Here is a 16,012-nt window from a genome sequence, read left to right as displayed (position 1 = left end):
ATTCAGAACAAATCTGTTTTTGCAAGAAGTTACAGCATTTCAAAGCAAAGTATTTAATTAAGCCACAACACACTTCCTGTCGCTATTGCTATTCACACACTAAGTAAAAGAAACTACAAAAAATCATTTAAATCAGGTAAAGCAATGATGCTACTTCATTTTTGTGATGATGTGTTTTTGTTTAGATACATCACCCAACCAGCTCTTCCTACTTAGTAACTATTAATTAAATGGTTTTTTGTTACTCCATGACAGAAATCCTTATTCAGCTGGAAATAAAGACAGACTCACACTTTGTTTTATTTTTTTTTAATAAAGTTTAAATCATTAAAATAAAAGAGTTTAATGCCAAGCTACCCTTTGTTCCATGCTAGGCCTTAAAAATTGGATTTACAGGCCATGAGAAGATGCTGGTGTAGAATATATTAAAATAGCCAGTGACTTACTCCAGCTTACCTTAAAATGAAGGAAACACAATCTTTAGAGGTTTTTAAATGTACTGTCTCTTATCCTGATTAATGGAAAAATTATCCCTACAAAAGACTTTTTAATATGAAGACTACAAAATATCTGCTTTACCCATTGGCAGGACCTTGAAATTCCCCAGAATATTTAGATGTCTCTGCCTAGGAAAGTTTATAAATGCCAATCCAACACCATAACAGAAATTCCAAACAGAACTGGAAATCAGAATGACTCAACCAAATCATCCCACTATAAGAATATTGTATTTCAATTCTGCATAAACACAGATCAGCATGGTTTGGTTTGTTTTAGAAGTTGCTCATGACCTGCAGAATACAACATCGGTTTATTTCACCATTACCTTTTCCCTTCCATTTCCTTAATGCTATTTCCTCATTTACATTTAAAACATCATCTGATTTGTCTACTGACTTACTCTGCCCTTAAGGCTTTTTTTAGCCTCAATTCTATCTTCACCCAAGGAGAGCCTTCCAATCTTGCTTCTTAAACAGGTTTTATCTGATCAATTTTCAATTTTCGGTAAGTGTCTTACCATAAAGGGAGCATGGAAACTAATCGGAAAAACAATGGGAATTACCTGGACATTTGCAGGCCATAACTTTGAGTAGGAATTTCAACAGTTACTATTTTTGAAACAAAAACGTCATGCTCTCTTTGTATTTGATAATATTTGACATATTTGATAATATGTCTACTACAAACACAGTCTTGTGCCACAAACAGCCACAAACTGAAGACAGAGTGATGTAGCACACAGTCTGATGAATTCAGGTTAACAAAAAAACGGTAGGTACCTAGTAGCAGCTGCAATGGTAACAAACATTTAGAAACCAAAGCAATCCAAGAACCTAAAAATACATCTGCTAAACTACAAAAAAAAATCTGTGCAATGAGATTAGAAGCCTCCAAATTTCAGCCTGATTGCTCAGGGACCACAACAGAAAACTATACTCAGATGTAAGGAAGTACCAGTTTGGAAAAGTCTCAGCTTTCAAAAATTCAAGATTATTTAAAAGCAATACATCTGCTCATCATTCTATGATTTAATTGTTTTCTAGTCTATGGGAATAAACAGCAGGATACAATCGTTTGCAACATCCGTTTACTCTTTTTTTTATTAACTTTTTAAACTAAATTAAGAAAATACTCTTACAGGGAAAAAAAAAAATAATTAGATGAGCACAAAGAAATGCCATGACAAATCCTGAGCCAAATTATCCTACATCATTGCTACTCTATGAAAACTGGTTTGAATAATAAACATACTGGAGCATTCAGTGACAGCATACAAACCAAAAGTATTTGTAAATTATTAAGTTGTGCATGTTTTTAAATGACAAAACATGCTCACGGGTTTGCTTTAAAATTTCTCACTGCTTGTTATCAAAGTTAAAAGATCATTTGCATACCAATACACATACTGTAAACATGAACTTCTCATTAAGGAAAGATGGGTTTACAGTAATTTGATCTTTTACAAAAAGCCATTGGTAACTGAATCCCTCACTGTCTAACTTTCTAGAAAATTAAACCAATGTTTCCACTCTCAAAGTTGAAACACTACCGCTTTAGGAAACAGCCCTGTTTATTTGTTAATCAGAAATACAATCAAGTGGCATATTTCCATTTGCTCTTCGGCTGACAGTTTCAGCTTCATTCTATTTTACAAGAAAACAGCAGACTTGCAGAGGTCCTGTAAATTCTTTCATATCGCAACTGATTTAATTACAGCGGTGAAGAAAAGCAGTGGTGATGCAAAATAAGATCAGCCCAATTGCCCTTATCTGACAACAGGATCTCTCTTCCTGTTTGGCTTGCAGCAGTGAGGACTTCGGGTTTTTTGTTTTTTCTTTTTTTTCTGGTCAGGCTGCCTTTGTCAAGACTGACAGAAGCAAGCAGTTGACATGCCCTTATAATTCCAGCTTGAGAATGATCCTCATACCAATATAGCTGAGTTTCAATCAGTAGGTCGGGGAATGATACTAATGTGGAGAAAATTATCTGGATAGCTCATATGTTCGCTTAGCCATTGTATGGGTGTTTCCAGCATTGGCTCAATTCCATGAATCATCACTTGAGTCTTCTGCTCTCCATCTAATTCAAAGAAAAAGAGAAACAACTAGTATACCATTCAAAGTTCACAGAAAGATTACACATTTACTTACACGTAGTTCAGAGTAGATTTAATTGGTGTTACGCAGTTTAACATTCAACAGAACAAAAAGCAGGAAATACTGGTATGGAGAGAGCTGAGATTTCTATCATCTAAAACAGAAACTTTGAGTTAAAATTAATTCAAAGACAAAATCTGGGTTAAAATGAAACTTAATGAAAGTGACACTCTTCTTTATTAGCTGCAAGGGTATTTTTTCTACGGTGATCATAGCTTGATGTCAACACAGTGAAGGCATATCCATCTTGCCCAGCTAAGCACTACATGCATTTTACACAGATCATGCTTAAGATGTTTAGCTTCCTCAAATGTACTAATAAAATTGTATTCTTAACACCGTGATTTCCTGAAAGTGCTGGACTGTGTGCTGTATGTCACACATACAATACGTGTAATACTCCTGAAGTAGTTTTCCGAAGAATAATTTACTTAAGTCCCTAGCAAGATTTCAGAGTTACTTAGAAGGCTGAACTGGAACCAGCTTTTTGTCACTTTGTTTCATCTCTTGGAAAGGCTAAGTTAGCAAATGATTCCCAGTATGACAAGAATATTTTCTAAGAATATTTCAATTCTTTTTATTTATACTTGTCCCGGAGGATGCAAGTACTTTGATCCTTTGACTCAAATGATGGGAACCAGCTAAAGCAACTGACATAACTGTCATGAAATGAACTAAAAAAAACCCCAGAAAATGAAAATTTATTTCAGAGCCTTGAGAAGAGCATCTGAAATATGCTCCAAATAATGGTTTGGGGTGGGGGGTAGGGAAACAGTAGGCAATGACCTTTTACTGATTTTATACCATACTCCGGCATTCTCACATGGACCTACCACAGTGAAATCCACATTCAGCACTCAAAAATATCACTGCCTTCTCCAACTGGCAGTGTTTATATTCCAGAACACACCACCATGCTCCCCAAGAGTTGCATGGAAGAGAGCAAAATCTGGAAGGGAAGGGGCTCTTTCATTCAGCTACCCCCAGCTGTAGCATAATTCCTATTTTATAAGATGGATAAAATTTTATTTGTTTGGTAACCAGAATGATTTGACAGCTGCCTGAAGAAGTCAGTTTGTATTGTGTCATGGCCGTCTATGCCAGCACAGGCGAAATTAGACTAGGAAGAATCATCCTTCAATATGGTCCTGACTTTAGGCTAATAATTCTTTCTGCAGAAGCAGACAGTTATGTTTGCCTAAAATCATTATATATTAATTACTTGTTACCTACATGCAGTATCATATTCTGTACATAAATACATATCCTGATATTAACACTTGATTAAATACATAAAGTTTGATTCTCTAAATGGCATAGTGTATGCATTATTACACTAAACTAAGCATAAACAATTGCTGGTTTCTGGTCTTACTGCAGACAGGTCAGAAGAATGCAGCACATCCTTTAAAAACAAGCTTCTGGCATTTCCAACCAAAGCAGGTATTTATTGGGCTGAAACATTACCAGCCAGATCGTCAAGAATATAAACTCAAAGAGAAGATCTCTGAAACCAGGTTTTTACATTGAGAAGTTAGAGAACTTCTAAATATTTTATTCTTAAAGTAACTTCCAATTACTTCTTAAAGTAACTCACACTAAAAACTATCTATGGTCTTCCATAAACTGGCCACAGAGTTGGTGACTTTTTCACATTTCACAATATTATTTAATTTTCAGAAACAAGTAATTGCATACACAGACAGAAGGCAGAATGCTGTTTCAGCATTAGCACTGTGCTAGCCACCTATCCATAGGTGACTCTTCTCAACAAAAACTTGCACAAAACATAGATGAAAAACTTCACTACCTCAGTATCATTTTCTCATCATCCAATAAGTACTTTCTTTAGCTTTTCGTCTCCTGTGTGCCAGAACGTTCTTGGATGTGTGCGCTTGTCTGTACTAACTTCATGCCTCTTCTTAAAAATGAAATGCAGATAATCAGGGTGTCCCCATTCCCAGCTCCCTACCCAGCTTTGTCCCTTTCTTATACAAATCTTTTATTCTGTTCTTCAGCAGACTGAGAAAGTCTCAGAGGTCAATGAAGAATTTACAGTTTAATTCAAGTCTAAATCTCTGTATTAGCATTGTTTTTACTTTAGAAGTATCTCTGACAAAGAATCACTTCTCCTTAATTCCTTTTCCCCTTGAGGCTTGACTAAAGAGATCTTATCTACCAATTCCGTATTTACTGTAGCCTTCTTTCACAAAATCCATTGTTTTTACTTTAGCATTCTTCCTCCCTTTTGTTACTAGGAACCATAAACTCTCACTTAAGTCACATTTACCCAGACTTTCCTCAAGTTCCATGTTTTCAGTAACTTCCCCACTTTGAATCAAATAGAGGCTCTTTCCTATAGATGGCCCCTCTCTTCTATGTAGCAAAAATCTGTCAATACCAAATAAGCAAAAAAATTAGTGGAAAATATTCTTGTTTTCTGAATAGCTCTTGAATTCTTATCCATGATTACCACTGTGATCTAGGTTCTGTATGATTTGCTAGCTACCATGAAAGCTTCAGCCACCTGGTTTATAGGTATAATAGATTTACATAATAATTTTTCTTACATTACTGTTCATAGTCTTAAGAGCTGTAGCTTATTTTGTATGCACCTTGACAGACTAAGTGCTGTCCTCTTCTTCCCTCTCCCATAGTCTATGAAAACAAAATGTCTTTTTAGACTGATACCTCTATGAGAGTGTGCAAGTTTCTAAACACAACATATATTTGAATGAGAGACTTAAGATTTAAATTACTTAATCACAAAGAAGATTCATGCCATTATACGCCACTGGACAGATGAAAATTCAGCCAAATAACTGTTCATCTGTAGTACATGAGGGTCCAGACCTGACAATATAATTATTGCCAATACCCATTTCACAATATTCAGTGATGCAGCAAAAAACCAACCACCACTACCAGGATTTCCTCAAAACCAAAAAGTTCAAATTTTTCACCTCAGTAACTACTTTCTTTTCCTTTAAAAATCATGATAGAACTGAGTTATATGTTATCATATGACCTAAAGATGGCTTCTTTTGCTTTCTTGCAAATTAATCTCAGGAAAAAGATGAAGTGGAAATATCAGAAATATTTCTAAGAGCAGCGCAAGACCTGTTTTGTAGGAAGTTTTTATAATGTGTGTACATTGTAACTATTTAAAATCAGGGTATTTTTATATTACTGATGTGATGCACAAGTGATAAATACTGTTTTGGCATTTATGCCTCAAAATCAATTAAGTCATCTCCTATCAGAGTGGTTGCCCTAGGATTATAATATTTTTCTTTTACTTCCATGTGGAAATCCATCCAGTAATACAGAAGGCACTATAGCCCCCAAAAGTCTCTAGCAGCAAGTGAAAAGTTTATAAAGGTTTTTGGTAAAACTTAATGGAGAATGGACTGACAGTAGCCATGAGGAGAAGGACTTGGAGGTGTTGGTTGATGAGAAGTTCAACATGACCTGGCAATGTGGTTCTGCAGCCCAGAAAGCCAACTGTATCCTGGGCTACATCAAAAGGAATGTGGTCAGCAGGTCAAGGGAGGTGATTCTCCCCCTCTATTCCACTCTCATGAGACCCCACCTGGAGCACTGTGTTCAGCACTGGGGCCCCCAACACAAGAGGGATGTGGACCTGTTGGAGCAAGTCCAGAGGAGGGCCACAAAGACAGATCAGAGGGCAGGAGCACTTCTCCTATAAAGACAGGCTGAGAGAGTTTGGCTTGCTAGCCTGGAGAAGAGAAGGCTTCAGGCAGACCTCAGACCAGCCTTCCAGTACCTAACTGGGGCCTGCAAATAAGCTGGAGACAGGCTTTTTACAAGAGCATGTAGTGACAGGACAAGGGATAATGGCTTTAAACTGAAAGAGGGTAGATTAAGATTAGATATTAGGAAGAAAATCTTTACTGTGAGGGTGGTGAGACACTGGCACAGGTTGACTTAAGAAGCTGTGGCTGCTCCATTCCTGGCAGCACCCAAGGCCAGGTTCAAGGCCTCCTATGTCCCTCCGCATAGGAGGGGGTTGGAATTCGGTGGTCGTGAAGGCCACTTCCAACCCAACCCATTCTATGATTAATAGTCCAATTCCAGAAGGCAGATAACTATGCTTATCTGTTGTGCACTAAGACATTTCTGAGACATTTCAGATGACTTAATTCAGACATTAACTCAAAGGCTTCAACACTTAAAGCAGGAACCCAGGCTAGTAAATTATACTATGTAAAGTCAATAGTTTTCCAACTCTGTACAGAAAATGGAGAGAGAAGCAGGCAACTCTGAAGTGAAAGGTTTAAGAAGAGTTCTGCTTCCCTATCATCTATAAGGTACTACAGTGTTCTTGAGCAGGAAACCACCACAAAGCCAGGATTGGCAAAGGACCTTCTTTTGCAGATAGGCATCTGCTGGAAGGAAGCAAGAGACTGCGGCTGTTGCATCTCAACAGTCCTTGAGGCAGTGGTTCAAACCCTCCTCAACCTGAGGCAGCTTGGGTCCCTCTTTTTTAGACCCTCCTTTAAGGACAATGCCTTAATTACTATAGTATTTTCTGCTGCTAATCCCAAACTTCCTCTAAAAACCCTCTATGTTCAAGAATCAGAGAGACACAGAAAGAACAGAGAAGAGAAAATCTGTAGTCTTCACAGAAGGTAGTAAGATGTGCAACGTCATGCTATCACACGGTAAGTTTTCCTATTTACTTTAGCTATGTAAGTTATGGATTGCAAAGGAAACCACTCAATAGTAGGAAACAAAATAATTTAATTAGGTTATTCAGTATCAATCCAGATTGTTACACGTATGCTGATGCAACCTAAATACACTTTTCTACTGAATTATCTTTTAATTTAGAAAGGAACAATTAAAGATGGAGGGAAAAGAAACAATTGTTTTTGAGAAAGATTCAAGTGCCTAAGAGCAGAACAGTGAAAAGGCACTACATCTGGCAAGGGTACATATTCAGTCATTTTTCACTTAGATTAGCACCACAATGCTCACCAATGCTGCAGCTACATACTCCCTTTTACCCACACAGGATCAGCTTCTCTAGCCAGACTACATCTGTGATGAACCACTTAAAATTCTTTAGTGGAATGAAATACCTCCCTTCTGATTTATGGCCTCCAGCAATCACCTGTTAGGGCAATTTAGCTGGCTTAAATTCTTTTGCTGATAGACAATACAAGACATTCAGGATTTAGAAAAAACAGCCCTGGAGTACTTCAATTAGAGTCCTTCCTATGCACGTCCTCTGCAGAGCAAGTCCTAGAACCTGCCTGTAGTCATCAAAACAGACAAGAGAGAAACCACAGTTTCTTACTCAGGGCAGCACCACTTACAAAATTGGCTTTAAAAAGGGAAATAAAAGCCTTTATTTCCAAACCAGGAACAAACAATTCACTTCTTGCATGACAGAGGGCCACAAGACCGTATGGGGCAAGGATAATACAAAACACAAGGAATAAATGTATCCAAGTAAAGTGTCATACAGTAGCAGCCTTATGAATAACGTAACAAATGTAGCTTCCAGCTTTTTCAGTTGTGAAGTGGGCCATAAATATTTGCTTGCTTATCTTCAGAATATATCATATGTTCTGGATTAGATGATACTAAAGGTATTCCTGACATGTTATACGACACTGTAAGAAAACTCAATTTAGGTCAGTGTCACAAGGAATGGAGTTCTCCTTTTGAGGCTGTGTTGCAGCTGCTTTCCTTTACACCTCTCCGGCAACTCAGATTACCAGGTAGGAGAACAGGCCTTTGGTGCATGTACCTTGAAGCAGGCAGAGCGCTCCTTGACCGTGTGCACTCAGCAAATTAGTGCCTTGGCCATCTCCAAATCTGAAGAGACATAGCAGTATCTTCACAGGGAAGATATTAATCTACCTCCTTAGGATAGCTTAGAAAATTACGCACAGATGCATAGCTTTCAGTAATGTACTTCACGTGTAGACACAACCAACTTTGTTACTGACAGATATTGCTGACTCAATTTTTAAAGCCTAAAGCAAAAGGTGGTTGGGGATAAATCCTTGGCAAGCAAAGGTGAAAATTTCCCTCCTGAAAGCTAGACTTCTGGTATAGCACAGAGGAACACATATAAAACTAGGGACAATTATTTACAAAGACCGCACTATGTTAGCAAGCAAATTCAAAAACTATATTCTCACCTGTAACGACAGGTGGTAAGAAAGAACTGGAGAGTGGCTGAAGTTATCCTTCCCCTCTCTAGGCATCTCAGGTTGGATATTCTAGGGCATTCAAGAGAAGAGGCAGCCCCAGACAAGCCTCATAGTCTAGAGAAGATGCACTCCAGTGGATTCTGCACCAGTAGTAGAATATAAATGAACAAATACTTGATGAACATACTTCACTTTTTGCACTTTTAAGTAGATAACATCTCTAAAAAAACCAAGCCTTCAATATTGTCAGTAATAGTTCAATGTGACACAGATATATAAAAATCTTTCAAATGCTAGCACTGAAACTAGCACTGGATACCATTTACCATAAAACAAGCTTCACAATTATTTTCATTGCAAGTACGACAAAAATCACATTTTTTGTGGTACATGAAATATCCATAAAATTCACAGGTAGCTGTGCCTGGGATTGCCCCAACCCAGACGCAGGACTTAGCACTTTGCTTGGTTGAACTTCATAAGGTTGGCATCAGCCCACCTCTCAAGCGTGTCAAGATCCCTCTGGATGGCATTCCTTCCCTCCAGCGCATCAACCAAACCACACAGCTTGGTGTCATTGGCAAACATGCTGGAGGTGCACTTAATCCCACTGTCCATTTCACCGACAAAGATGTTGAACAAGATTGGTCCCCATACCAACCCCTGAGGGACCCCACTCGTTACTGGTCTCCAGTTGGACACTGAGCTGACATATAAAGGTCTCAAATAGAAAACCAAACTTGTATTTTAAAGAAATCTTACTTGCTGAGTACTAACAGGCACTCAATACCTATGCGATTTTATGGGAAGTACATACAAGTTGAGCTTGGTCAAATCTCTTGGTCAAATGACCACTTGCTCTTTGAAAGAGCTCAGTACAAATACTTCAGCCAGTGAATACTTAAGTTGTCTTTACCGATACAAAACATTTTATATTTAAGAAATGACAGCTCAAAGGTCAAAAGCTACTACATGTTCTATTAAGCAGGGTATTTTTTGTTACATTTTTTAGAATAGGAATAAAATCTTAGTATGAGTTTCCAGAAGCTTCACACTAGCCTGTTCCAGCCATTGTACCCCCAGGCTTCCCTTACTTTTCTGAGAATTCCACCCTACCACAAAAAGGATCCTGCTTATGACAGTACTAGGCTCCATTGCTGGAAGTGACTCATTTTCCATAGCAATCTTAGGATACTTTTCGCCTTGCTTTAATTGCACATAAACAACCAAAATCCTTACTTGTTTCCTCTCACCTAATTTGGAATAATTATCAGTTTAAACAGAAACACAGATGATACACTGGATCACAATCTGCAAGATACACTATTCAGTATCCTTTTACCAACAGCAAGAACACACAAAAAGTTCTGCAAAGCTGACTCTAAAAGAGCCTAGCCACAACAAAAGGTTCCTCTGACCTCAAAAATTTAGAGACTGATATGTGACATGAAAGTGCAGGCCTGACTTTCTGCCTACATATCCTGACAGCCCTGAGGAAAGCCACTGATGCTGATTTCAGGCAAAGAACTCGCACACAGAAATACATGGTCACTGCATCATTCAGAACAACTCTTTTTCCTCTAAACAATTCTGTATCTGGAATAAATACTGTTCCAAACACAATACGTGGTTTGGAGAATAAGAACTTCAATTCCTGGATATAATCCAAATGCCCAATATGAATATAAATAATCAGGTAGATCTGGTCAACTGGCCGCAACAAGAGAATCTCTCGTTTCAACCACTGAAAATAACATGGGTTCAGTGGCTGAAACTGAAGGTCATAGTTTTCCTAAATATATTTTCTCAGCTCTGGATAATCCATTCTCGATATCTACACAGTTATCCCTGAGAACTTTCAACTGCGACAAGTTTCTGGCCTCACAGACAAGTAATAGCAAATAAAATCCACAACTTCATGTTTTGCTAACAGATCTCTTGTAAAAGAGCTGTTATTTTTTAGTAAGCTTACTGAAGAACTCCTTGCAGATAACAGAACGAGAGTGCTTAACCTATCTTCTCTGTTATTTTGATTTTTAAAAATTCTTCTCAAAAATAAACAGTTCAAAACATCAATCTCTCTCCTTTCCAGAGTGTTTTGTCACTCCTATTATGTGTCTCAGTTTCACCCTTATAGCACCTTGATGTCATCTTATGAGAGCCCCTCATAAGGACTACTGTTTCTTAGTCCAAAATGCTATGATAGAACTAGACCTGTATCAACCTCCTGAACTCTCTTCTTGCAGAGTACTTGACCACAAACACCAGGCAAGATATCTCAAGTATTCCTCCATTGCGATACTGTAATGAAGTCCAAATTCACTGATTTAGCTTTAATTACCGCTATATTTCTTTACATAGTTTTAACACAGGCAGTTGGCTGATCTCTACATGATCTTGTGCCATAAACATCTCTTACTTGAGTTTAAACACTTGTGAATTAAAGGAGAAGGGAAAAGTTTCTTTATCACAGTTCTTAGGATGACTAGAGCCTCTGGATTTTGCTCCAGCACAGTGCTAGCTTTCTCTACCTTCAAAATGAAAGTAGATAAATATGCAACACTACAATCTACATTAAGCATCATTAAACATTGGGAGCAAATCAAATACTTGGCATCACCGCTATGCATCATTTTCTCCTCCATGCAATTTTTCCTCTCTCATTATTTCCTTTCATCTTCTACCTCAAGTCTGCCCTCAGTTTAGACAGCCATATTTTTGAAATGTAATAAAAAACGTGGCCTAAACTAATCACCAGAAGAAAGTTTATTACACTTCGGAGCATCTTAAATTTCATACTAGCCAGAAAGTATGTAACAAACTTTTTTGTGTTCCACTGAAAAAGATTTTAGGGAAGCAAAGTTGGCTGCAAACACCAGTAAGTCCATGATGCCTGAGCAGATTATTTTTAACAATTCTCCATGCAGTCCAAAGCAGGTAACTACTGACAGGAGTACTAAGATGACCATTTTCCTTCCCTAAAAGAGCTCATGCAGCTCAATGGAAAAGCAGATAGAGGAAGGAAAGAAAAGTTTTACTTAATTAAACTTTGTTAAGGTTTTTTAAATTATTTTTTAATATTTAATAGAAGCTTTATATAGGGTTGTTGTAATAAGTCCTAAACTAATTTATGACAGAACCCTAAAATGCTTTCTTAAACATCTAACATTTTAGTAGCTCAAAGGTTTTAGAAGACCTTAAAATGACCATGTCTAAGATGCTTCCTGTCAAACATCTGGCTTCAGAAAGAAAAAATAAAATAGAATAAAAATTATAAGATGAAATTCCCAGGAAATAGTCTTATACCCCTTCTTAGCATCAGTACCTCAGCCCTAAACCAGCAATAAATCTGTGCTAGCTTATAAAAGACTGGAGTTACCAAGCGCAACTTACAACACAGTTTTCAGCAATACATTTACATTTGGCTATGCACACGTGAACAATGTGGCAAAGTTCAATGCAAATTATGCTGCTGTTCCACGTAACAAGCAAGCACACAACACATTTATATACACAAGGAAGAGACAAGATGTGCATTAAAAGATAAGCACTTAAATGCATGACAAATTGAGCCCAACTCATCCATGATATGTTTTCCATTGTTGAGGGAAAGCTAAATCACTTTTAGGAGCTGTGTAGCTTTTTTAAACAGCAGGCATCTTGACTTACAGTAAGTTAACCCTTTCATGCACCATGCCCTTAACTCGATTTGAGGTTTCCCTTCCCTCTAAACTGTCTAAAACTGACCTTCAGAAATTAAGGCTCTGTATACAGCCAGGGAAATAAATTTTATCATTATGGTTCTTTAAAACAAAGAAAAAAAGGAAAAAAAAAAAAAAGGAGAAAGGTTTTTCTCTACAAAGACTGGTATAAAGCAAATCAATTTGCTGTAAATGACCTCATTGCTCATAGTCTGTGAGAACTTTTCTGTCATTGTTTTCAAAATACTATCATGCCAAGCCAATAGCAAATTCTCTATACAATTGTATTAAATATTCCCCATGCATATGCACATTCATACACTTTTAAAAGGTTTTTTAATGGCATTCTTGAACTTTCAACCTCTATTTTACTTCATTTTCAAGTTACTATAATTCATATCATGCCTGAAAATATTCTTCAATTCTAATGGCTGTCCATCTCATTAGAATGAACTTTTCAGCTAATCAAATGATGAACTATTCCTAGTAAGGCAAACCAAGGAAGGATTACTGTTGCTGCAAAATTGTTATCAGTACAGAAAAGACCAACAACATTCACTTATTTTCATCAAGCCATAATGCTAATTGTTAACCTGCTCAGTTTAATAAATCAAATTCAAAAGTAGACATTTGGACATAATTACAACCTTAAAACGTTTGCCCAAAAAGTGATAAGCAACATGTACACATCAAAGGCTTAATGGTTGCTAATGCATGTTTTGCACCTTCTTCCATTTAACTGGAGAAAAATAAACTGGTTTTGCCTTTTTTTTTTCCTTTTAAATGCTCTTTCCAGTAATATTATGATACTTAACAAAGCAAACACCTTCACAAGAAAACTAGACATGAAAATGGAGATGAGCTATTCGATTAACTCCAAAGTAATGGACAGTTTTGTTCCATGTCTGATAAATTCTTCAATCTCTGCTAAAGCTGATCAGTAAAAACTCAGCTAATTGAATCCATCGATGTGAAAAACTGCAGGCTCAAGTCTGTACTGCATACATCAAGCTGAAGTATTTCTGCTTCAGCCATGGCAGTAATAGTCAGCGGGGTCAGGTCAAAGAGGGTTAAAGTGAGTCAGGATATAGCCAAAGGAATACATCAAACACTGATTTTAAAAGGGCAATTAATCTTAGACAGAAATGCTTCCTGGGGAATGAGATCTCAATCTTAAGAACACACTACATGATGTAGCAGTAAAAATGTACATATACAAGCTTAGAGAGCTTTCATCCTGTGATCACAAACAGAAGGGGAGTGCTGTTTATCAGAGAAATACAAACCCTTGCTAAAATACTTACATTAGCTTCTTCCGGCCCCTTACTCATTGAAAAATAAATTCTTTAATGAGCAGGCAATAGAGTTTGCACACATGAAATATTTTTTTCTGTACATGTACTGTACCTTCTTTGGAACAGCTAGTAGATTAAAGTATTTAGAGATCTCCATCAAAGTACAATTAAAGAATTTAGTCCTGAAAAAACTTTCTTCAGGAAAGAATAAATGAGTAATGGAACATCTGAAGGGCTCTTTAGCCTGAACAGTAACTTTAAACAAAATAATAAATAAACAAATCCCCTCAAAACAATTCAGTGTTAAGTCTGGAAGTGAATCTTCATCAAAAGGTCATTTTAATTTTTTTTAAAAAAACAAGAGTTAGCTTCAAAACTGACAGATAATCATCTAATCTTTAACAACAGCTTGGCTAATAACAAGCATTTTTTTTTTAGAGTTCAGAAAGTATTTTTTCACTTTACAGCAGAAAAATATATCCATAAAACTTAAAACACACATATACATCATTTACAAACAGAATTTGCTAAGTTAATATCATTAATTAGTTGGCAACATTATAGGAATCATTAGCTATGTGAACAATGCACTGCAGGTACACAGCTCTGAAATGAGTTACAGCTAATTTTGCTGTATTAGTTTGCAGTTTTAGAGAGCTGGCTTTGGAACCATCCTTCCTTCAACCTGGGGAAATTAATCCCCAACATCTTATCTGGCAGAATGGTATCTATTTGTGTATCTGGTCCATATATCTGGCTTCTTTGCTTAAATTGCCAGTGGCTAACAGTTTGCATTAAGATACTGGACTTAGTGAAATTTCCCAAAGTGTACAGACCCACTGAATTTTGCCATTTTAAGTCTGGTGATGATACCATCAGGACAAAGAGCAAGGACACAATAGGCATTCAAATCTTTATAGACTACAGCACCTCTGTGTACATACCAAGCCACTGCATAAGACTCTGGCTTTGACATAAGGTGCAGTTTTACCTCTGCTTTCTTACAAATATTCTTCAAATCGCTACAGGTGCCAAATAAGATAGTACAATTTGTCCACTGAATGTGAAGTTATCAAAATCTCTCATTAGAATGAAGTATCAAAAAAATGGGACAGCTACTATTAGCCAGTGCTGCCGAATCTTAGAGAAGAAAGACACAGTCAAAAGTGTTTATTAGTAGATTACTCTGCTTTTCATTATTGACATGGCTGCTACTTATCTCCCAGTTCCATTTGTAGGTCCTTTAGTTTTGCAGGTTCTCTTCTTTCTAGCCTTACAAGATATTTATCTCCTGGGAAAATCAGTTTGTACCTACACGCATCAAGGCAGAATAGAACAATACTGCAAAAGAGAAGTAAGGAAGATGGGAATGCTTTTGCTCAATCTACCCCTTACGATACAGTACATATATCTAATTTAAAGGTATAGATGTAGCTCGTAAGATGGACCAGAAGCCACTCGCTGGACCTCAGGGCAAGTGCCTATTCAGCTAAATTATCTCCCCCTCCATATTGCTTACTGACAGTAGACCCCAGACTGTTAATCCATGAACACAGCTCAAATTTTCAGGAAGAGAATAAATTGGCCTAGGCCAAAATTATGCCAGAGAACTGCTAATAGTCATACAGCACAAACACCACAGCCCTAGAGGGCAGGGGGGCCCAAGACTCTTGGTTGATATTCAAGGAACACCTGCTACAAGCTCAGGAGTGTTGCATCCCAACTAGAAGGAAGTGCAGCAGGAGGGCCAGGAGACCTCCTTGGATGGATAAGGAGCTCCTGAGGAAAATTCAAATGAAAAAAGAGGCTTATAATAAGTGGAAGCAAGGACAGGTGGCATGGGAAGAGTACAGGGATGTTGTCTGGGAAGCTAGGGACCAGGTTAGGAAAGCTAAGGCCCAGTTAGAATTAAACTTAGCTAGAGGTATTAAAGATAACAGGAAGGGATTCTACAAGTACATAGCAAATAAAAAACAGACTAGGGAGAACATAGGCCCCCTCAGGAAGCTCTCGGAAGAGCTGGCTACACAGGATTTGGAGAAGGCTGAGGTTTTGAATGACTTCTTTGCCTTGGTCTTCACTGGCAAAGGCTCTCACCAAACCACCCAAGTCTTGGAAGGCAGACGCAGGGACTGTGAGAAGGAAGACCTTGGGCCCACTGTAGGAGAGGA

The 16,012-nt window shown here is 37.5% G+C and overlaps 1 protein-coding gene across 2 annotated transcripts in view; it reads right to left on the bottom strand.

Moving 5' to 3' along the window:
- Positions 1-1,571: 1,571 nt before the first annotated feature.
- ATG5 (autophagy related 5) overlaps positions 1,572-16,012 on the bottom strand; it is a 79,054-nt gene continuing 64,613 nt past the window's right edge. Inside the window, exon 7 of one of the 2 annotated variants that reach the window (XM_061460205.1) lies at positions 1,572-2,580. In XM_061460205.1, coding sequence (XP_061316189.1) covers positions 2,444-2,580 — 137 coding nt within the window. In that variant the 3' untranslated portion in view covers positions 1,572-2,443. The remainder of the gene's footprint in view (positions 2,581-16,012) is intronic. The other variant, XR_009744544.1, reaches the window with a different exon arrangement.

Source organism: Pezoporus flaviventris, unplaced genomic scaffold (genome assembly GCF_033815535.1).
Source record: "Pezoporus flaviventris isolate CSIRO_AGI_PZ_B2104156 unplaced genomic scaffold, CSIRO_AGI_Pfla_v1 ptg000031l, whole genome shotgun sequence".
Taxonomy (NCBI): Eukaryota; Metazoa; Chordata; class Aves; order Psittaciformes; family Psittacidae; genus Pezoporus; species Pezoporus flaviventris.
The sequence above is the reverse complement of the archived record's forward strand: the minus strand, read 5'-3'. Positions and strand labels throughout refer to the sequence as shown.